The 24,745-nt window shown below is 42.1% G+C and overlaps 2 protein-coding genes across 4 annotated transcripts; both read right to left on the bottom strand.

Moving 5' to 3' along the window:
- Window positions 1–1,049: 1,049 nt before the first annotated feature.
- Window positions 1,050–9,250, bottom strand: LOC135463747 (APOBEC1 complementation factor-like). 3 transcript variants are annotated; one of them, XM_064741168.1, is made up of 9 exons: window positions 9,100–9,250; window positions 8,041–8,096; window positions 7,581–7,679; window positions 6,470–6,543; window positions 5,339–5,435; window positions 4,718–4,825; window positions 4,294–4,429; window positions 3,579–3,802; window positions 1,050–2,716 (listed from the first exon to the last, which is right to left on the bottom strand). In XM_064741168.1, the coding sequence occupies exons 1-9, from the start codon at window positions 9,119–9,121 to the stop codon at window positions 2,663–2,665; spliced, it is 870 nt and encodes a 289-aa protein (XP_064597238.1). In that variant the 5' UTR covers window positions 9,122–9,250; the 3' UTR covers window positions 1,050–2,662. The 3 variants fall into 3 exon arrangements, with proteins under 3 accessions (XP_064597238.1, XP_064597240.1, XP_064597239.1); XM_064741170.1 differs by having other exon boundaries at window positions 3,697–3,802; XM_064741169.1 differs by having other exon boundaries at window positions 4,309–4,429.
- LOC135463476 (RNA-binding protein 47-like) lies at window positions 9,129–10,187 on the bottom strand. Its single transcript, XM_064740734.1, has 2 exons — window positions 9,786–10,187; window positions 9,129–9,140 (listed from the first exon to the last, which is right to left on the bottom strand). Exons 1-2 carry the CDS (start codon window positions 10,185–10,187, stop codon window positions 9,129–9,131), a joined length of 414 nt encoding a protein of 137 aa, XP_064596804.1.
- Window positions 10,188–24,745: the final 14,558 nt, after the last annotated feature.

Here is a 24,745-nt window from a genome sequence, read left to right as displayed (position 1 = left end):
TAAACCCCAAGCACTCACTCACTCACTCTTTATCAACTAATCTTAACACATATATACAAGACAACCAAATGACCATGAAGGAGAAAACAACTACCAGGTTATATTAAAGATTTCTTTTTTTTTTTTTTTTTCAATGTTTTATTCTTTTCTATCAAAAATCTGAAATACGAAAGGATATACCGAAACATACTAATATCTTCAACAGAAACTTGCAGTACTTGCTATGGGGAACCTAACAGAACCCATACGTGTAAATGATAAATACATGATATTGAAAATAAATGATAAATGGTTGCACTGAACAGCTAATTAGACTTTGAAAAGACAGGTCAAAGCAGGTGTCAAAATGTCTGGCTCTATTAGTACAGATGTGGTTTCCTAAACATCTGTAATCAGAGGCCAGTAATGGTGATAAATGCACAGATATGCAGGCAGCGAAATTTCGCCTGCCGGCGAAACCCAGAAATCGGTTACGTCTTTTCCGCCTCGCCTAACCGATCATTCGGTTACGCCACGTATGTTTATCAACCCGATCAGTTACGCTAATTGTTTACGTGGTTTATGTTTCAGGCATCATTCTGGATCATTAATAGAAGTATTCAGCTCAATGTTATATTTGTTTTTCTTTTCTATATCTAGCAGCTCATACCGTAAGGTTGGTGAACAAAAGAAAGAGAAATTTTACACTCACACGGTGTTTCAACGTTGTGTGTTGCCTGGTTGGTACTTGACTCCTGTGGCACATTTTTACGTGAAATTCCGTTATACAGGCTTATATGTTTGCAATATGCCCAGTCCAACATTAAGTACTTCCAGTAAGTGTCATTACGGTATTGGGGAGTGAGTTTGGTATCCCTGATTACTGATAATTAACGCAGTTTCCAACGCACGTGGTGTGAGTCTTACCACAGTAATATATATATATATATATATATATATATATATATATATATATATATATATATATACTCGCTACAGGGCCAAGAGAGACCTTGACGTCACAGGCCTATGCGTCACAGGCCTGTGCTCTAAATCAGAACGCAGCCGGTGAGGTCCCGTAAGGGTTCCATCAATCTGTACGGTAGACTCGACTAATTTGGGCTGGAGTAGCAGTTAAACTACATGTACATGAAAAGGTAACCTTGTTTTATTTACTTGCGTGATCGTGAAAAGATAAGTCAAAATAAATAATTTGAGTATTATCTCAAAGCCTGTAAAGCATATATGAATGATTACATTTCCATGTGACCAGCACAGGCAGCTGGCTGTGGCTGAAATCGATGTTTCTATTTTTAGACGCGTTGCCATACTGGCCGCGTTGTGATTATGAAAGCTGTTCAGTCCAGTTTATCTGTAGTTACCTAATGCACACTGACTCTAAGGACGTTCTCGTTGGACAGTTGGCCTAACCGATTTTCCGGTTAGCCAAATTGAACCGCACGTAACCGTTGCGCGACCGACGGTTTCGTTCGCGCCAAATTTCGCTGCCTGGATATGTACACTCACAGGGACAGACCCTCAACATGAGACAAAAATGGAATGAAATGCTCACAGCAAGCCATTTAAAATACAACAATGGTTTTCCAACACAAACGTCAACTGTACACAGTACATGGGTCTCGCACTCAAAAAAAGTCACAGCCACTGTTTGTCGTAAGAAAAAAAAATAAAATGCTACACAAAAACTAGTCTTCTTGCAAAATGAAAACGTCATGCAAGCTGTTTTCTTAAATGGATTAAAAATAGTAAAAAAAAAGATGAATCTTTTAACAGCAAGAAAATGGAAACAAACAAAAACAACAACTTTCAAATGCTTGATGATAAAGAGTTCCAGTTAAATCAATGCGAGCAGCGAAGTCCCATACAGTTAATGTTAGCACTAATACCCAAGTAGGGCATGTATGAAATTGCACCATAAAGAACAACTTCTCTTCAATAATGGAAATATATACCTCTGCAAAATGAAAATCAAAACGAGTTCACAACATAATGAAACAATCAGTCAGTCCTGTTAGTGGTAAAACCCCTACCACTTGTGGTAAGCTGGGCAGCAAGGCATGGTAATAATGGTAACCAAGTATCAAACTGTGATCGCTTCACGCCTCTCCGTCTTGCAATGACAATCACATGAACACAAGGGCACGACGACAGGTAATGTACAAGCTTTCAACACTGTAGTAACCGCAGCTTTCCAATAAGCTGCTAATTCGCTCTCTCTGTATTTGCAGTTCTGTCAACATAACATTTTGCTTCGTAGTTAAATCATGAATGTGGTCTGTGGCTTTTTTCAATATAACCACTCTTGGTACCCTTTCCTGTTGTATGAGCGCTGGAACTGCGTCTTTTAATTCCAAGAAGCTTTGTTTCAAGTAATTCCTTAGTTGCCTTTCTCGGTTCACGTTGTTGGGACAGTATTTGACGGTGTGTGCGTTATCCCCGACTGCCCCACATATAGGACAGGTGTAACGCCAAAGGATTGGACATGTCACACGACCGGAGTCATCCTGCAAAACGTGCATACCATACACCGACAGCATCTCGCCATTATTCTTGCATAACACACAAAAGGTGTGTTTTGTAGGATTGACCTTTCTCTTGATTCTTTTATTTTCCATTGTCCTCACAGGTTCCGCCTCCTGCTCCAAGGAACACGGCTAGGAAGTCAATTTCTTCTGGCTGATCGAACAAGTGATATCTTGAAGTTGCCATGTTTAAACTGAAATAAGAAAGAACATAAATTGAAGCTGGTTAAGTAACCAAAGCAATGTCCAGATGTTCAACATTTTACAGTGATATAGTAACGCCTGATTGAATTAAAGCTCTGACATTCCTATGTTTTGCTCCATAAGATTCAAAGGGAAGTAACTCATTATACCATGATACTACACCCCCAGATTTATTCCCCTTGTTAAAACTGTCCTAAATGTTTCGCTCCATACTAAACATGTTTGAGCCTTATCATCAATGCTTTAAGATTCAAACCACATAGCAAAACAACTGCGGACCAAGAGAATGGCTAGAACATTATATCCAAACCATTCTGAGATTTATTTATTTATTTATTTATTTATTTGATTGGTGTTTTACGCTGTACTCAAGAATATTTCACTTATACGACGGCGGCCATTTTGAGACTTCAGGAGATAGAAGCAATCTGGTGAAACATGACTCTCTGTGCCGGGTGAATTAAACCCTTGTGAAAAGTCATGTTTGCCTGTCAAGCCCATGTACACGGCTGTCAGTTACACACAGTAGTTCAGATGATCAGGGATCACAAGATGTAATCGACCAAACAAAACTATTCGGTACATACTTGGACAAAATGATAACTTTTCTGTGTGTGAAGAAACAACAGCTTCGCTCCGAATTTGCTTCTTAAACCCCAAGTTTGGCGACTCACTGATGTCGCTCCGGCGCTTTGACTTTCCTGCAAGGCCGCTTTTACGCACCTTGGTTTTGAAAACTTTTGGCGATCAATAACAATATTATAAGACGCAAATACTTCAGCCATTCAATTAATAGCACAAAACATGACCGGTCAATATGCGGTCTTTATTATGGCACATTATAATACAAACCTTTCTCACGCGAGCCGTGTTTAGGCAGGTGTTTAGTGTCCAGGCCCTAATCAAGTACAAGTTATACATGTATATCCATTGTCTTAGAGATTGAAGTGCCGGATCAATATACATGTACCTTAGGTCCATCCATGGCTTTTCACATGATCTGTTGGAAGGTGGGTCGGGGTGGGTGACATAGCTGGGCTGGGTGTAAGGATATGGTGGGCCAATGTACTCTAGGGCTGCAGCACAAAACAATAAACTCTGACAATTCTAGTTATGCAAATAGTTACTTTCCTGGCTAATATTCATTCAAAATATACTTGGGTAACCACATGCATGTATGTATGTGAGTATTTAACCATTCATTCTTCAAACGAGTTGCTAAGACACAGAATACCTGATGCATGTCACAAGTGCTTACATAACGGCAAACAGCTCAGCTATGAATAGCAATTTTCAGCAATTAAGTTTTTGCAGCATGTCTTATTACATATTATCCAGTAAAGAAGTTTTTTTATACTTTTCATATACTGTTACAAACATGTAAAATGAGATAGCTCTTACTTTCTTAAATTAACTTTCAAGAAGCAAAGCTGGTTCAGGAAAGAAAGAAGAAATCAAAGCATACAATGGCCACTTATAAAATGATGTATCATAAGTGAAAAAGGGTAGAGCTTGGGCTGTGAAGCATTTGTTTGTCTTTCCTTTTTTCTCTGGACACTAACTTTACCTTCAAGAGGCACACCTAACTGCATCAAAGTGTACTCTGCTGCAAAAACCTTTGCCTCCTCAACAGTAGAACACAGTTTAATTGGGGTAAATGGGTTAGGATTTGGAAACCGAGTACCGAGAGCTGGTATGGTGATCTGAAAGACAAATGTACTTTACCATAGATTACCAATGTAAATGTCTAACATCAACTTCTACATGACACTCATACATGTATAAATCACAACCACGAAATTCTTTTTTTTCGATTTACTTCAGATCAATTATTTTTATTTATTTTTATAAGATAATTTACTTCTTATTCTTTCTGGTACACATGGACATGATTAAGTGTATAAAAAAAGTTACATTCCAGCAAAAAAACTTGATTCTTATCTCTTCAAACAAGTTTCTTATCAACATTTTGTTGAAACCTATGGTAGTACCTTGTACAAAAAGAGCTGTTGGGCACCACTTCCATCCCTTACCATGGGAGACTGAAGCTCGTATACAGGACTTCCCCATCCATTCTTCTGGCAAAGGTCATCGAGCACCTATAGTGAACATCGTTACATGCATACACTTTTTGACACTCTTGATTTACTGAAGCCTCACTCGGGCAATCAGGCTATAAATTAAAGGTAATTAGTAAAACAAAAATTCTTCCACAAAACAAAATCATGGTCAAAGGTTAACCACAGAGCCTTGCATTATGACAACTTTCATTGATAACAAGACAGCCAATTTTTTTTTGGCTATTAACACACCTGATTAACGAAATTTAATTCAAAACTCATTACATGTATAGGAAATATTAGATAAGAATTAGTTTCTAAGTATGTTACCTGTTACTTCAAAGTTTAAACAAACACCCATCTTCAACAAAACTGAACTAACTCACCTTCTGGTTAATTGCACAATCGGTTCATGTGTTTTAGTACGGCGTAGGCAGATTGTAGATTTTATGACTGCATAGTCCTTTAAGCATGCTTCAGAATATGTTGCAATGCGCAACTTTTTAATGGGATATGGGACCAGAAACCTTCTGCATTGACAACGATACACACCTCTGCTGGATGTTTCCTAAAGCCCCACCCACTCATCATCCCTTGGCCTCCCACAGGGCTTCTGATGCCCATGGGACCTTGCTCTGCCAACCCCCTGCTAACAGTACAAAAAGCACAAATATTCAAGCTATTTCATGGTAAAAATTATGTGACTGAGCCTTCTTAAAGTTTCTTCTTCCTGCTTTTCCTCCTGAGATGTTCACATAAAATCAAATATATTGAGCTATTAAGGTTCGGTTGATGAAACTTAATGCTTCTTTGTATACTTACATGTAAGAAGTTCATAGAACGTTTTTTTTTTTTTAGGACATTGCATGGATAACACATAAATGCAACTTCTTTCACGTCAAATGACTCTATCAGCCACAATGGCAAAACCACTAAATATGGTAGTGTACCTTTCCTACATGTATGCTGATGAATGGAAAGCTACAGAGTGACAATTAAAGAATACAGGTCACAGGTGGTACGAAGTTCACATTAATTCTTGGCAAAAAGCAAGCCCCTACCATTCAATAAAATCGCCTGTTTTCAATAAAGCTATGCCTTGCACAGTCTTGCAAATATTTCTGCTCCATGTGAAGCACCTTCCAACTGAAATCCGTCATTACCTCATTTTGGATTTCAGTTTCCAAAGTAGACTTGCCCATGTCATTTTTCTAGTTCTCACTCTGTACTCTGTATCCATTAACATATCAGCAGGAGAGCTACAATACTGTACTTTGTAAAACCCACTTACATATGCTTATTTACAGTTACAGTTATTACAGACAAATCATAAGGTAAAATATAATCTTAGGTTATCTAAGATTTCATCTTAGATGATCATAACTGAAATGATTTAAAACCAAAGACAAATATCCTGTCCCTGGTCTGAAGCACACAAATGACGGAGCATCTGACAGTTCTGAGAACCCTGATATTAAAAAGACAAACTGGACACACACGGTGGAATATGACAACCTATGCTCCTAATTCTTCAAAAATTGTTCTAAGCTAACCGATTTTTTATAAAAATTCCAAGAATACAACTCTTTTCTGACTGCAAGATCATCTGCTGTGCTGGATTCTCATCTGTATTCTTATATTGGGTGAACAGAGTTGTGGATTTCAGGCCAAAATAGTTCTTACCTTGCGGGTGGTGGAGACATCGGGTTGTAAAACGATGGTGGAGAGTAACTAGGATCAAAATCATAGCCATAGCCCTGAAAAATTTGTCACAGTATCAAGTACACTTGTCATACAACCAAAGCATGCATAAAAGCAGATTCGCTCAAACGGTTGAACAGCTGACTTGCTTCCACTTGACCTATAAATTCATGTACAAATCCAGGTCTTACTCCAATTTCCTCCATCCATAAACCTGATTGTGGTGGAATAATGTGACAATTCTTGAATATAGTATTATACACCGATTAAAAAAGTTATTATTAAAGATTTTTAGCATGTAGTTCTAATCATTTTTGAATCAACTGCCCGAAAGGCTAAGGCACTATACTACACATATGAGCCTTCAATATTACTACACACTGGAAAATTTCAACATCATAAGCCATCAGTGGCATTCCCTACCCTTGCATACCGGATCTGAAACCCCTATGCTTACATACCAGAAACTCTTATGCTGACATATGAGAACCCCTTACCCTAACATATGAGGAACTCTTACCCTGACATATGGGAACCCCCTACCCAGGTATACGAGAACCCCCTACCTTAACATACGAGGAACTCTTACCCTGACATAACAGAGCCCACTACCCTGACATACGAGGAACTCTTACCCTGATATAACAGAGCCCACTACCCTGACATATGAGGAACTCTTACCCTGACATATGAGAACCTCCTACCCAGATATATGAGAACCCCCTACCTTAACATATGAGGAACTCTTACCCTGACATAACAGAGCCCACTACCCTGACATATGAGGAACTCTTACCCTGACATATGAGAACCTCCTACCCAGATATATGAGAACCCCCTACCTTAACATATGAGGAACTCTTACCCTGACATAAAAGAGCCAACTACCCTGACATACGAGGAACTCTTACCCTGATATAACAGAGCCCACTACCCTGACATATGAGGAACTCTTACCCTGACATATGAGAACCTCCTACCCACATATATGAGAACCCCCTACAGATATATGAGAACCCCCTACCTTAACATACGAGGAACTCTTACCCTGACATAACAGAGCCCCCTGTCCTACCATATGAGGAACTCTTACCCTGACATATGATACTTCTTTCTGCTTCCAAGATTCCAATGCTTCCTGGCCTCTGTTGTATGCTCTATCAACCTCATCCAAGTGACAGTCCTGATTAGCCTGCAATAAAGAATTTTCATCAGTAGTAAAATTCAATTATTTACCAGATATAAATATATATAAATAATTTGGTGTTTATATGCAAAGCTTACTTCACACATACACGACAGATGAGTTTACAATGGTGAAAGAAAGCTGATGGGGGAAAAATGTGGACAGGTCCCGGTTCCCGACCAAATACCTTCCACAAACTCTCAATATGAAAACATTTGAACCCTTCCAACTTAACACAGTTTACTTCACATACTATGTTACAGACAAACTTAACCTATGGGAGAGGATGATCGCTGGGCTGTCCTGAATTACACATTTGAGATGACTTTCACGATGTGGCAGTAACATTGACCAAATCATTTCTTACCTGATTTCTTCCTTTTGCCCATACAACCTCAATGCAAGTGCCTTCAACATTCATTCCTAGAGAGAAATATATATGACTTATTATATAATGCCTTCTCACCTTGATCTTCCTTTAGTTTTATTTCTTGAAAGAATGAGGACGTAGTACAAATGCTACACATCAGTTAAAAAGTGTTCCAGATACAGTCTACCTAGAGTTTTTCCCAAGAAAACTTCTTATTTTCTCAAAAAATTCCTGGCAAAATGGTCCTGGGAGCTCGGGTTCAATATTCAGCCTATTACATGTAACTGTTGAAACAACTCCCCTCTTTTAAACATTTGATCATTTAATGTTCAACAGCTTCTTTTCATGCTGAATGATTTATTGATTGGCCCGTTTTTACGCTGTACTCAAGAATATATCACTTATATATCACAGCATTATAGCATGAGGAAACCAGGCAGAGCCTGGTGGAAACCCACAACCATTCACAGGTTGCTGGCAGACCTTCCCATCCATGTTGAATGAGGGATGATATTAAGTTAATAATATGCTAACATAAAATCCAATTTATACAGAAATTTATCCAAACAAATATTCTAGAGAATGCCCACACCTTATGCTTTGAAGTGTGAATTTATACTGTATGTGCTCTTCTGTAAATATATGCAAGTCTGTCCCATAATTGTGAGCCACTTCCTGTACGTAGTTGGAGTATTAAACATCCTATAGGCAAGCGATGTGTCAGTTATTCACTGTTTCATCTTAATTACTCGAGTTAGCATGTTTTCCAAATACTCTCCCTTAGATGTTGGTGGATATTCTATCATGTAATTTTCTGTAAACATCAATCAAGTGAAAAACTAGTTAAAAAATAATAATGTGCCACATGCGACTGACAAACGAAAATGAACTTTTACTTATCAGAAACAGAACTATCAGAATGGAAATATATCACACTCTATAAATGCACACAAAAACTACATTCGCCTACCGATAGAAGAAATATACTTCCATTAATGCATTTTGTATTTATCCAAAACCAATCAACACAACTCCAAAATAAATAATTTTTCTCACCATTAAGTTTAGTCATGGCCATAATAGCATCATCTCTGTCTCTAAAATGAATGAATGCAAAACCTCTTATCTTCTTTACTCTTTCCACAACATTGTCTCTTCCCACAACTTGACTGCACAGCTCTCTAATTTTGTCTTCTGTAATTCTCGACGTAAGGTTCCCCACGTACAAAACTCTCCTCTGTAATACAAATATGCACAACATAAATATTATTCCAGTCATACAAATATGCACAATATTAATGGACAAGATGACGATGCATCAGTGCTTTTAAGCCATAAGTGACCATATTAATTATTACCGCAGCATCCCACACAAAAGAAATCACTTGTTGTAAGAAATGTTGCGCGCGCGCGCGCACACACCACCTTCTCGTGACAGAAAATGAAAGAGCAGACGATAAGAAATTTCAAGAAGTTACGCAACATTTTACACATATCCACCCTCACAAAATACCCCTTTGATACAAAAAACTTTAGTTCAATTATAACTTTTCAAATAACGGCTTACATAAATTCAAATTTGGTCAAATTTGTTTGGACTGTGATACCTACTCGTGAATTTTACAACTAACCAACCAATATTTCCGACGTCTGGTGCTGTCTACATTGGCAATTAAATGTGTTTTAATTTGCAACGAAGAGACAACCAATAAAGCTTCTATAGTGGAAATTACATGACTTACGGCAGATTTGCAAACACCCAAGAGCTGGCCTTTACGAATTTCGTAGTTGTTAAGCTCCTTTACCGCTTGATTCGCGTGTTCTTCATTAGTGTATATAACAAATCCATATCCTCTATGGGATCCAGAGAGGTAGCTCATTATGAGTTTCAGTTCGTAAATCTTCCCTATCTTCTCAAATACTGGAACAAGCTCGTCTTCATAACAGTCTCTTGGAATACCTCCGATGTAAAGTTCGCAACCCTTTAAAGGAGGCGGGCTTTCCCAGTCGGGAGGTGGACCGCCGTACTTTCTTTGCCCTTTTTTATGCCATATGGTGTATCCTGTTCTTTCCATAAGTTTCAGCAAGGCTTCGTTTGGCGCCCAGGTCACATGATACGGCAAAGCCTTCTCCGCGGATGCCATACTTACGCCTTGTTGCTGGTCTCACTGCTGCAAAATAAAAGTAGGAAAACTGGACTTTACCACACACGTGAGTGGGCTTAGAAGAGCAATACAGTGCCATCTATGATGTCCAATAATTATTGTTTTATTCCAATTTACATAGAAAAGGCACCAAATCCAGAGAATATGACCGCAGAATCGTGTAAGGCAACATATAGGTCAAAAAATAAGCTGATAACTTGGAGGCATACGGTTATGTAGCACTCGCTGTGCCACTGCGAAAGCAGTTCACCTAGGGGTCTCATGTATCGAAAATTGAACCATTCATAGTACGAAATATGGCATGTGTTTATACTTCAGTGAGTGTTCGGTTATACCAACTTAAACAGGTTGGCTTCGTTTAGCCATGCAGTGCCAAAGGCTGTTCCCCGTCTATAGTCGTGTCAACAAGCGGCCCAGAGTTATTCCCCCTGAAATTCGCTGAACGAGTAGTATACAGAATAGGAGTTCTGGCACACCCTCCCCCTGGGCCCTCCCCAGAACAAAATAGAGGCCCCCAGCCCCCCCAGCGGAGGGTCTGGCCGCTATAGAAATTTCTTATTAGGTATACAGCGAATACAATGAATAATCATGGGATCTCCCGCGATGGAAACGACCAGCCAGCCTATTTGGGCGAAGTTAGTCGGCACAGTGCAAGACTTGCGAGGCTACAAAAAAGTCACCCACAGCATGTTTGAAGACAGACGCGTCAATGCGGGCCGGCTGCTCGTGCTGAAGCTCTTCACCAACGACGTGTGCGCTTCGGTGGATCACCCCGAGCCAATCCGGCAGTATTATGAAAACGGGCTGTTGCCCGAGCTAATGAGGCAACAACCCTAACCCTTAGAACATCATTCGGAAAGAGCGTTTTTCAGCTCTTGCCGAGCTAGTTTTCGGCCAAGATCTATAAGCTGTTTTTCGAGCTTTCATCGATCTCTACGGCGGTGAATGTCTTACGAGACTTACCACTGTCTCCTGCTTTGGATCAGAGTAGTTCTGGTGTTCCTGAACGACTTGCGTGTACTCTACGTCCGAAATAACACCATCAGATAATGCCGTAGATACCTGCGCACAGATGCTGTTAAGTTTAGCCTCAGCCGTATATCGTTATGTTTCTTGGCCTTTGCGTGAAGTCGGCGGCTAACGAATTTTACGGCGGTATTTAAGACACCGCAAGCTATGGCCGCAGCTTCCATAGCCAAGACAGCAGGGGCTGCAATTATTGTTGTGAGTAGTCCCACACCTGCAACCCCTAGTCCCAAACCGGCCGTAAGCATGGCCGAATCAAGGGCCTCGGCGGCTAAGACACTGCGCTGGTACTTAATGAGCGGAAGATCCCTGAGGGTGTTGGCGCTCGTTATCTCTATCAGCCTGGAGAGTTGGAGGGCGACCGCCGTCGCGCGACTGACCATGTCTGGTCTCTAGAGATATATCGGCTTGGGCGCTCTGTCACAAAGCCTAATGAACCCGTGCTGTACTATCTAGACGATACGTCAGATGGTTCGCGACGGGGATTCGTTCGTGAGGAGTTGCTTATAGTGCCTCCTGATACTCAACTTTCCCCGGATGGGCTTCTACGGTAGTTCCTCGAAGTCCCATCCTGCCGTCAAGGAGGCGCATGGCCGTGAGCCAAAGTGTGGACACAATCTTCGGCTATCCAGCGCTTACTATCGAAGGGGGACAGTGAGACCTTATTCAGGTGCTGCCCATAGATATGGTGGCGCTCTGATCGCAGCACGTCCATACTGCGTTGGAAGATCTTTTTCTCGAAGAGGGCCTCTTTGTACTGCTTATGGCGGGTGCGCTTTTCCACAACTCCCTTTTTCACGCCCTTGGCCTTCTTAATGTTGGCTCCACCTGCCTCCAGAATGGAGTACATCTTGGGGCGCAGACGATTCATGCATTCGGCGATCTGCCGCCCCGCGCACTTGTCCTTCATATTTGCTACGCTGTGCAGGGGGTGGTCTTGTGGGTAATCTGAGGTGTCGTACAGGTTTGCATTCTCAGCCATATCCCTATAAACATCCTCAGTCTGAATCTCGAGTAGCAAACTATTCGTGTCAGCGTAGAGGAGCTGGCAGCGCTCTCCGTACTGGGCCTTCATGTGGTTGTAGTAGAAGTCGTACATCAGGTGCTTGGAGAGATCTAGAATGCTCATGCCCACGTAGATAGGTCGGTTTAGGACTAGACGGGTCTTGTGCATCTGAAACGCTGCGAGGTCATCATCAAATATGTTCGCCCGTGCGAAGCTCGGGCTGGCTATCAAGCGCCGGATCTTATCGTCTTCTCCAGAGCATACCAGCTTGACGTCCACACGCTTCCGAAGGTTCTCCATGATTTTTCCGAAGACCGAGTTGTTCATTACCTTGTACAGGTCCTTCTCGAATTTACTCGTTGCCGTTTTTCGGAGCTTGGTGTTCATCCTGATATAGGGTTCCATCCAAGGGCTCTGGGCGAATCTCAGGGCCCGGTGAACATTCCCAGAGATAGATACAGCTGTAGGTTCCGGTAGTGCAGGACGTACCGTTCCTTGTTGCGGAGGTTGGGGACCAGCTTTTCGACCTCGGTAGACCTACCGAGAAGGCCGTGCTGATAGCCTGACATCCACTCCTTCTGGACCACCAGTTATGTGCGTTATGTAGGCCGGCCGGATACTCTAGGTCGACCTCGAGGATGTAACCTGAAGGACTGTCGTGGGGGTGGGTAGCAATCGTTTCGCCGAGACGCCGTGCGTCATCTACCCACTGGAAGCCGCCCATTGGAAGGTATTGGCGTCTAGGTATTGGATGTAGCTGTTTGGACTTTCTGGGTTGTATCCCTCCACCTGCGGATTATTGGCTTTGGCGTATCGCTTACTTACCATGAAGATACCTCCGCGCAACCCCTTCTCAATGAAGAGATGTTGGTTGTAGTCTGTCAACAGCTCCAGCTCTACCCCGGTCTTCTTGAACAGCACATCCCACGAGAGACCTGGGCTCGTAAAGTAGTGTGCAGGGTCCAATCCATACTGCCGTCTTCCGGAAGGCCTCAAACACATCGGCCTACAGGAGCACGTCTGTGCAGCAGTAAAGGCCTGTGTAGTCTCCCAGATTGGTGCAGTCAAATACCTTCCATACCTGTTGAGCGTGGATGTAGTCTTCATCGCTAATGCCTCTGACTTTGAGATTACTGTAGAAAGCCTCTTTGGGTGGGAGGCTTGACTCGTCGAAGCGCTCCCAGGAGTCCATATACTCACAGGGGTAGACACCCTTACGCATGAGTAGCTTTCATTTTTCTTCGGCGGGCTCATACAGGGCTGTGATGTGGAAAGCCTCCGGTCTCTACCAGATTGTCAAGGGAAGTCGGTAAGAATTGAATGCTGTCGATGAAGCGGAGCTGCCCCAGTGAGAAGGAGATGTACTTTTCCGTGCTGTTGGGGATGCAGGAGATGCGGCCCTCCGCCTTACTTTATGGCCTGCATCAGGAGGTGCCCGTCGTAGCCCCGTAGGTTGTGGAAGACTACTGGTATGGCTGTCTTGGGACCCAGCCGCAACTTTAGGTTGCATGCGTTATGGGCCGCGCCTCTGTACTTGCCGGTGATATGGCAGTGATCGCGCACAGAATCGGCGCCTAGAGGCTTCTCACACACATTGTTGTGGGCCTGCCAGTCCTGGGGAGTCATATTCATGGGTATAAGGTTGGCTAGAACATTTTTGATTTCCCGCTCCTCCTGTTGGAGAGCTCTGAGGAAGTGTTCTGTCGCGTTAGGGCCTCTGTATTCCACGGGGCGTTCCAGGGTCAGAATTTCGTGCGGAGACGCGAGAGTCCAGGTGGACTCCCACTACTGCCATTTGCGAGAGCCCAAAGAGTCAAAACGAAAATTCTCAAAATAAATGTATATACATGTAAGAAACAACTAAAATTCAGTTTAACTCTTTTAATATTTAGATTTATCAAAACTTTAAACACAAACGGTTTGGTGACAAATTAACCTAAATCGACTTTTATTGATGGCGAGCCCTTGTCACAAGTGCCATCTAACAATCAGGCAACAGGACACAATAAATGAATACCATAATTCAGCATATGATAAACATATGAGAAAACCTTATTAACTGATGATACAAAGTTGCGTTTTTTAGTTTGATGTTAAAACCAGTGTTGAAAATTTCAACAGATTTATTCATTAGGAACAGAGGCACTCAAATAACAACATAAATGTAAGCAGACTGCATGTTACAGCCACTACTTTCTCTCCTCCATCATCCAACGTAAATTCAAAACTTGATTTTAAATCGTCCTCCCAAAGAGCAATGGACCTTTTCGATATGCATTTCCCACGGGACGCCATTTTTGTAAACAGTCATTCGGCCCTCGTGTGAGTGTCCGACAGAAAACAAACTATTCCTCTGCCATACAAAGATACATTTTTTCTGCACAAACAGGGCGAAGTTTTGTTAACCAGTAGTTTCTTCAAAGTTATATCTTTAAAGACACTAAATTCAGTATAACTGCCTTCAATGTTAAGACTGAACAAAATACTTATAGTCAATATTCTCCCGCGGATGCTTAGCCGATATCATGCTGTCAAAAAACGAGGTGAGGAGTTTGGCAGCGGCCGTCAACCTCAACAGAGTTAAAACGGCATTGACTGGTTGACACATTTCTGCATGATCAATCAGCAGCAGATTGATTCGCGGCATGTCGCCGGGCTTCTTGCTGAGGCGGTGCACGATCACGCCCTTGTCCCACCCGAACACGTTGATGGCGAGGTCGTTCTTTTACTCCACTTTAGGGATCTGAGAGATGGGCGTGGGGGTGTCGATCCCCCAAAAGTCAAGACCATCATTGGTGGGGTACTTTGTTGGTCTCTGAGGGTGCCCGGCGGCTGGAAATAAGGTAGACCGGAGTGCCCATCGGAGGCAGTCGTCGTCTTTGTTCTTCACACCGATGACTGCTTTCTTGTTACTCACAGCTGCGGGTAGGGGGATGTAGGACCCGCCTCTCAGTGGCTGATACCTTGCAATGTCAAGCCAGAGTGTTTGCACGCTATTGACAACCCACCCTGACCCTCGCTGTGTCCATTTTTCTAGCACCTCCTGGATGGTGGGGAAGGCCTTTTCTAGAGCCCCGTCAATGTCACCGGCCTCTAAGAGGGCCTCCTGTTTGTTGTGTAGTACTGGGCTGGTATACTCTTCACTGCCATCGGCGTTGCTCTTTCGCAACTGAACCCTGAGGCCTAGTTGGAATTGAACCCCGTTGAGTGCCAGGATCTCTTCTTCTAGCTTCTGGCGAATAATAGCTCGAACTTCTTCTAAGAAGGCTAGTGAGTCCGTCCAAACGCCTTCGAGTACATTCATCTGCCAGACCCGGAGGAGATTCCTTATAACCCTGCCGGTGTTAATGAATTCTAGTTTCTTTTCGCCTAGCAATTCATCCAATTCCTCGTTACTGATGAGGTTCTTAACGTCTTGCTTTAACTCCTCGTTACTGACGTCTTGCTTCAACTCCTCGTTACTTCGGGAGTTCTTGCTGTCTTGCAGCCGCTTCAACTCAGCCACAGCCGTTTTATACCTGTCGAGGATCCCCTGCAGTTCTTCCAAGGCACTGCAGGACCGTGGGTACTCGGGCCACACACCTATGAGCGTCTCAAACTCCTTCCGTAGTGCTTGTGCTTTTTGATGATGTTTCATTGTACGCACTGTTATACCAACATCATCGTTATACCTATTGACAGTGATTCTCTAATACAGGGTTCGTACACCTTAGGTATTATGAAAATTAAAGACTTTTTAAAGACTTTTAAGGCTGTCATTCTCCAAAATTAAAGACCAATTTCATCAAGTTGTTTGTGTAAAGATCTATTCCTTTAATCTTTGTCTTACACCACACAAAGAATTTTTCACTTCTATGATGGCGACTAGTGTATTGCGGCTGGAGGAAGGCAGAGTACCCGTGGTAAACCAGCGACCTTTGGTGAGTTATACCAGCTGAACTTGTATGACTGACTCGACATATTGATGAACTGCATGCGATCTGTAATGAACTTAATGCGAACGGAAGTCACAACATCCATGTAAAGCCATATAAATAACAACACCGACTGCATATTGCGATCAAGGCCTCACACAGTGAAAGCATGAGGATCATGAAAATCCCTTGACACAGGTATTGAAACCACGCTCGTGCAGCCTCAGGTTGATGGACAAGCACCTATATTCGAGATAGCTACACCATCAGCGACCATACTGAATACGAAGCAAGCCAGAGAGTTAAATTGTAACACTTTTAATTGGGACAAATTCCAGCAGACACAGATTTTAATGTTGAATGAGTCAGTTAAGATAACTGAACACATTTCAAATCTCAAATGCCAATTCAGGCAAACACACATTAAGGTAACAGGCAATAAAACAAGAAGTTCAATCACACAGTACGTGTTCAGATAATGGTTTAGAGCACAGTTTTAATGAGGTCCATTAGGTCTCACTCAGTTTAGATAACTCACTAAAGTCTCTAAAATTTCAGATGCCTGTAGCCTAATTCTTAAGATTTTTCAGGATTTCCTCTATTTCTCTGTCAATATCTGTAATACTGTTGGATTTCTCCTTAGCACTTCTCCTGAGGCTGTTGGCTCTTGCCACATAGGTAATGTCCCCTGTTGCCTCTGCCCTCTCTGAAAACTCTTCTGATGACTTGTATAAACCTGCTATGTTCTGTTCGATTCTCCTTTTCTTCATTTTCAATTCCTCTAACTGGTCCATTGTTGACTTTCTTTTCTGTGCTTGTTTATGTGATTCTTTCTGTCTTTTCACATCATCTAGGTGGGCCATATACTTCTGCCTTGCACTACCTACAGCAAGCACTAGAGGCTTTGTAAGGTTTACACCTGAAATACCACCAACTGCTGAGAGGTGATCAAGGACTGTTCTCTGAGCCACGAAAGATCTTTCTTGCAAGTTGTCTGTTGCAACTTCTTTATTCACAGAGAATCCCTGCTCCACACTTGCCTGGCCATGTGACAAAATAAGAAGGCTTTTGACAACTCGCCATAACTTTTTGGCTTTGTGGGCAAGATGGTCATGCAAAAAAACATCACCTCTCTGGGTATCAAGCTTTGGATTAAATTCACTAAAGCTTGCCTCTGCCATTGGAACTTCTTGATCCAAGAACTCTTGGTACTCTCTAATCACATCATCACAATTTGACTCAATGATTTTCTTACTGTCCACCAGACACTTTAACAGTCTCTTCATCTTTGCTACACAGCCAGATTTGTCCAGAACCATCTGTCTCGGATCTAAACACGTCATGTTACGAACAAGAGTGTAACTCAATAGTGATTTGTTTTGAAGTTTCTCGACAACGCAAAGTAATGCTTCACGGTGACCCTGTCGCAGCTCAATGAGTTGACGATCTGAAATTTTCTTCTTTGAATGCAACCGCTTTACTTCATTTTCTGCTGAAAACCCAAGATCTACTGCTGATACTTCTTTCCACAGCTTTTTGTCTCTTACATCAAGCTTAATTAGTTTAAGTGGGGTATCAATTTCTTTTAGAACATCTGCTTTGATCACTGACTGAAGCAGGCTTTTTAGCAAGTAGGAGAGGTCATCTGACATGAAGGGCAGCAGTGGTCTTTCTGCTTGATACATGGTCTGGAATGGTGTCAGCAGTTTGCTTACTGTCAGGAACATATGGATATTTGCATAAAGCAAAACATTCTGACATCCTTCCTGCACAGTTTGAAATGACTTTGTCCCAGGGTCTTTCACTTTTTTGTCTTGATCTGCCTTAACAAACATTTTCACATTGTCGAACATCTCCAATGCTCTTTCAGCAACAGGGACATTTTCCACCCACCTGTGCTTACAAAACATCAACGGAAATGTGTTGGAACCTGTCAGTTTTGAGAAGTCTTCTCGTCGTGCAGGGGAATCTTTAAACAGCCAGTACAAAGATGAAAGGAAATTGTGAACACCATTGTCAGATTTAAAGAACCCATCTTTCAGGGCACCGTGGATAACATAAAGTCCACAACTGCCAATGTTCAGAAATTTGTTTCCAGTGTCTTTTTCAACCTTGTCTTGGAGCATATCAAAAAGTTTCCAATTTACGGATGGCCCATCCATTGATACCTGTTGTAAATTTGAAAGATTCATCCTCTCAAGATCTTCACACACACTCTCAAGTAGGGCTTCAGCATTTGTATGGCCCAAGAACTGTGATCCCAGATATCTAGTGGAAACACAATTTGTGTCCCAAAATCTTACATGTAGGTCAAGCTGCTCATTCTTTGTTACCTTATTGAGGCTTTCATCGAAGCAGAGCACAAATTGTTCTTGTTTTACACGACTTTCCAACAAGGATTTGAAATGTGGAGCAAGTCCAAAACAACACAAATATGCTGTTTTCTTCTCACCACATGTAAATCGTTTCGCAATTTCACTATCTGGAAACATGGTTTTGAAAACAGCTTGAATCCCTTCGTTGGATTTGTAGGAATGGTGATGTTGTCAGTGTGAAGCGTCCATATCAGGGATTTACCGGACGCAAAAAACACGCGTCTCTGACGCGTGTTTTTTGACTTGGACGCAAAAAATGCATCGGCAGGGGTCCCATGGGACGCAACAAAAACCCCCCCCAAAATTTACAACCACATCCAAGTGCCCATGGAAGCTGATTTAGTCACTAAAATAATTCATGTATCCAGTTATTTTCATAAACCAGCATCCACGTGTTCTACGGTAGCAACATGGCACATCCAGCGCTAAAAATAGCATGCGTGGCCTACAATTGTGACGTATGCTGCTAGAGGGGGATCAATGAATTGACGCACTGCTTCAATGCACACGGCACGCGCTGCAAAGTGTAAGCGGTCCGCTGAGCAAATGGGCTATCATTCAAAGCAAATCATGAGCAAACAGTCCAAGTTGTCAAAGTTTTTCGGCGGTGGATCCGAGTCTAGCCACACTGTTATCATGCGTGATTCTGAATCACCTGAGCCGGCTGAAGCTGAAAAAACTTCACACACTGACACAGACGCGGTATCGGCACCTAAACGGGCTCGCACTCGATCGTTTCAAACCGAATGGCAAATGAAATTTCCATGGTTGAGTAGGGCCAACTCCGAATCCCAGGCCTCGGGTATGATATGTAACACTTGTAAAAGTGCAAATTTTGACTATTCCTTCACAACAAACCAGGGCTGTTGTAACTATCAACTCAGCGCATTGTCCCGCCATCAAGATTCTAAACAACACATCGAGGCTGTAAAGATTTTACATATGCGCTCTCACACAGATGCGGCCATGAAAAAAGTTCGCGAAGTCAGCCAAAATACGTACGACGAAAAAATGAACAGCGAAATGATTCAGCTAAGAACTGTTTTTGTGATGGCCAAAAATAACATTGCCGCTGATAATTTTCGAGACCTAATGGACTTGCAAGTTTTGAATGGTGTAAAAGTGAAGCAGTACTACAAACGGCCGCAAATTGTCTCCGAACTGGAGGAGTGTATAGAACAAGTCGTGGAGGAAAGCATTCTTGACAAATTACAGGCAAGTGACTTCACTGGCATAATGTTGGACGAGACCTGTGATGTATCAGTGGAAAAAAAAATGCCATTTATGTTAGATACATTGACAATGGAGAAGTGCATGTGTCGTTTATAGGCAATGAACGTATAACAGACGGTACCGCTGCTGGTATTGAAACTGCCATTATCTTAGTTTTGGAAAGGAAAAACATTTGCCAGGATGACATGCAGAAAGTCCTTGGTCTGGGAACTGACGGAGCGGCTGTAATGACTGGTTGTCACAATGGACTCGGTGCAAAACTGGGCCGTCGAAATAAGAATATTGTCCATATCCACTGCGTGGCTCACCGTTTGAATTTAGCTGTATCCCAGGCAGGAAAGTCGATTGAGTATTGCAAGAACTATCACGCCATGATCCACTCACTCTATCAGTTTTACAGGGATTCTTCTGTCAGATACGATAAGCTAAGGCAGCTACAAACTGTTCTTAACGGCAAGGCAAAACAAATCGTGCAACCCACATCTGTTCGTTGGCTTTCTATTGAGTCTGCTGTGAAAATGATTCTAGACAGTTATTGTGCCATTATGCTCTCCCTTGATGTGGAAAAATCACCGAAAGCAGTAGGACTATCGAAATTTATTGGCAATTCATTGTTCCTGTTGTTCACAGCCCTCCTCATTGACATTTTAACAGCCATTGGAATTCTAAGTCTTACGTTCCAGAAAGATGCCGTCAACCTTTCTCATATCAAACACAGTGTTACTTCTGCCAAGAACACATTGACTGACATGAGAAAAGGGTCCAGCAAGGTTACGGAAGTCCTCAATGCTTTGGGTGAGATGCCAACAACAGGAGAGGCCGCCAAGTACCATGATGTGAATGTTACAGATAATAACATTCTCAGGCAAAGGTTTAATGATATCAGAAATACCTACCTGGATAAGCTCAGCAGTAACCTTGATGACAGGTTTCCCAGTGACATGTTAGACAAGCTTGAATGTTTTGATGTCCTGTTCAACCCAGGGCGATACCCTAGTGACCTTAACCTCTTAGATTATGGCGGTTTGGTGTGTTAGTAGAGTTTTACCAAGAGCTTGTTAACAAAGAGAGAATGGAAGCTAGCATTCTACAGTTCAAACACTTAGCTAAGTCATACCAAGTGCTTTCATTTGAAGCTTTTGTGAAAGTGTTGATCAGAGAGTTTAATGAAGAGTTTCCTAACTTTGTGTTACTTGGCAAAATTGCATTGGTGCTTCTAGTTTCCTCTGCCTCATGTGAGAGGGGATTTTCCATCCAAAATGCAATCAAGAACAAATCCAGGAACCGGATAACCCCAGAACGTCTAAACAGGCTGATGTTTATCAAACTGAATGGTGGCAGTGTGGAGCACTTTGACTTTGCCAGAGCAGCCAAAATTTTCACTGACATGAAAAAAAGACTTCCTCATTAATAAGTTCTCTCAGTGTACAGTTAGTCAGACTGTCACTCAAGGCCACTCAGTGACTATATAAGTGATAATCATAACATAAATTGAGAGTTTGACTTTAATGATAGAGAAAAAGTCTTTGTAACATTGAAAAAAATAAACAGAGCACAAAGGTCATTAATATATATATATATGTGTTTTTATAGGTCATTTATATATTAAAAATTCATTGGACCCCCATTATGGTATGTGGGACCCCACTTTTTTTCTGAATGGGGTCCATTGGACCCCACAAAAATTACAGCCAGGTAAAACCCTGCATATGATCTCTGCTTTGACAGTCTCCTCTCTCTCCACAAATGATGTTAATGTTGAGCTGATTGGTCGATTTGAAAAACATGAATTTAAAAATAATTACAACCTGTTAATGATTTTCTTTCTCTTCCATTAAAATCTGAAATATTAGATAGATACTGAAAAACAAAAAAGAGGAAGGGAACAACTATTGACAAACTTAATTTGATGGTGCCTTCCCTGAATAAAACAAATTTGCTACTGTGCACAAATACAGGGCATGCAGAACCCAGAACTGTTTATAATATTAACGTATAGTTGTTATGTGAAACTGTATTATTAAGGGGGGACTACTCATGTATTTACATCAAGTTTGTCATAAGTTGTCCCCCATGATTCGAAATATAACCAGCATGGACCACACATTACCTTGTTGTTGTTGTTGTGGCATCGGCCGTGACGGACCAGCAGCTGCAGGAGGTTGACTGCTACCTGCCTCATCTGTTGGCCTCTGGGAACTAATAAAATCCGTTATGGATGGGGTCCGCAAGGACATTTTACTGCGCATCAGAGCAATGTGCTTTTTGCCAGACATGTGGACTCGTAATGCTGCTTCCCCCATTGTGCCCAGGCCAAATGATTTGACACAAACTTTACATCTCGCCTTGTGTTTATCTGGATCTTTTTCCAACCACCCGACATATTCACTGTTTTCCAGCCATATTTCGTGGAACAAACAATAGCCAGGCATGTTTAACATTGTTAGCAAGTTCACATACTACGGCTTCCTCGATTCAAACCAATCCCGTCAGAAAACTTTCCTGAGAACCCGCGCAATTTCCGGTTTCGGAAACCAGCTTTTTCAATGACTACTTATGATGTGGTTCTGTTTCCGATATTACAATCTGCAACACTCGGCAATTTTCGTGTGAAGGGGCTCAAATGGGGTTTCTGAAATATGGTGTCTAACCGTATGATTTTCGTGGATGATTCTTAATTGTTAGCTTGTAATATTAATTACTCAGCAATAATTTTTTTCACTGGTTGCAGTTTATAATTTTTAAAGACTTTTAAAGACCCTGATCTCACTTTTATCAAATTTTAAGGTTTTTAAGGTCCTTAATTAAACACAACGAATAGGCCTATTAAAGACTTTTAAGGAAATTAAGGCAGCGTACGAACTCTGCTAATAGGGAATTTTGATAGCCGCCAGCCGTTTGAACTCGTCCAAGAAAGCCTTGCGCCTCCGCTGCCTTTCACACGTCTGGACATAATTGTATCCGCAGTCCCCGCAAAGCCGAAATCGGTTTTTAACACCCCGGCTACAGCTAATACATGGCTGGGTGCCAGGACTCTTCCGCAGACGGGCTAGGTGAACCCCGCAGTACTCCCACAGACAACTCTTACCACGGAGCTCCGTGGAACCGATGAGAAGCCACTGGCAATTATTGCTACCCTTTGGCATGTTGTTGTTGAATTTATCGACGTATACCTGGTGCAATTGGTATGTCTAATAGAACACGAGAAGGGGCTGGGGGCCTCTATTTTGTTCTGGGGAGGGCCCAGGGGGAGGGTGTGCCAGAACTCCTATTCTGTATACTACTGAACGAAATACGGCATGTCTTTATACTGCATGCTCGTATGATAAATGTCAGTTTTAGTCGACGGCCTGCATGTCTAGCGTTATGTTGTACAAAAAAAAACATCACATGAGTTCTGCAAAAAACACCAAGGCTATCTGGGTGGTTGAAAATGACCCAAATCCAATCTACTATCGCTGACATCGATTTGACAACAGGCATTGTCCTGTGTAATATTCAAAAATAGAAAAAACAAATTTTGTTTTCGCGTGGTTCTAGCTTCTGCATTGTCTTCTAGAACAGCTTATCATGTTCCAGGCAAACCTTCGCACCTCCAATGAGCGAGGGACATGACAGACCAATGAGCGCGACAAGGAGCAAAACGTCGGCTTGTAACCTGTATCGATCAATTATACTGCTGGTTTAATATACAGAACCTGTTAAGTATACATGACACGCCTGAGAAAAAGTCAGACTTACCTGGTGACCACACCCGCCTTGATTACTACAGGCTTGATTCTGGGATCGACCATGGCTGTAAGGAATCAGTGACCTGAAGACGCCGCGTTTGGGCTTACTCTTCAGTAGATGCACTTACAATTTCTGCTTTTCTGACTGCTATGTATATGTATTTGCTCACGTGTGGATGCAGTGGGCCTCTGCGATCAGTATAATATGGAATACGGGACGTAACTGCTCCGTCTGTTGTTGATGTACATCCGGCCTTATGAACGTCTGCTGTTCGGTACTGTTTACTGACTTCTCTGAGACACACGTCCATTTTTTCTTGCATACCCTCTTCTCGCGCGGTGATTGGTCCGTTTTGGGGGCCATCCATTGGTCCGTTTTGGGGCAAATCCCGCTCACCCATTGGTCCGTTTTTGGCGACAAAGAGCTGTCCCACTCAACTTTACAAGCCGACGTTTTGCCTCTTTTTTTCACTCCCACTACCACCACTACTATACTGTACTCTATTATACTACACTCCACTCTAGTATACACGCCCCGTCGTGGAAAAAACCTACCATCACCACTATCTGACACACACCTGACACGTCACAGGTGTGACCCACACAAAAAACACCCTCCTCAAAACCACAAAAACTCACTCCTCAATGCGACACCAAACACGCATACTCTACTACTGAGGTAGAGCTCTTGCTCTAGAGCATGTCGGTTTTGAAGCATAATTGTTGTCAGCTTGGGGGAATCTGGCTGATTTGATGAACTTCTGTTTCTCCTACCCACTGCTACAAACAAAGAGGGAGAAAGCGTATGCATCGAAGATGTAGAGTGTATATGAGGTAAAAGTCAATCTTTTAATTTTGGACGGCCCTACCTTATGAACTTATTATTAGAGCTCCACAATGTTTGCAGAGAACAACATAAAATTCTTTCCTGTTTAATTCTTTCAGCTTCATACAGGCAATGGGTTACAACTCACGTTCTTTCAGTCACGTGACCTCCAAAAACGCGAAAAAAGAAGAACCGCACAGTTTCCCCTTTGGGGTTTCTGTGCCCATTAGGGAGCGGCACATCATTATAACTGTTGATGTATGCATCTGATGCAAAATGATTTCCTGTGTCGACTGCATATCTAGTGAAATAAAAAAATGAAAATGAAAATTTAAAATTAACAAGAAAACTAAATCGCGGTCACAAAAATAAAAACCAGATTCGTATTCAATATGCCAAACCACGCCCCGCTGCATAGTTTTATGT

Source organism: Liolophura sinensis, chromosome 3, assembly GCF_032854445.1.
Source record: "Liolophura sinensis isolate JHLJ2023 chromosome 3, CUHK_Ljap_v2, whole genome shotgun sequence".
NCBI lineage: Eukaryota > Metazoa > Mollusca > Polyplacophora > Chitonida > Chitonidae > Liolophura > Liolophura sinensis.
The sequence above is the reverse complement of the archived record's forward strand: the minus strand, read 5'-3'. Positions and strand labels throughout refer to the sequence as shown.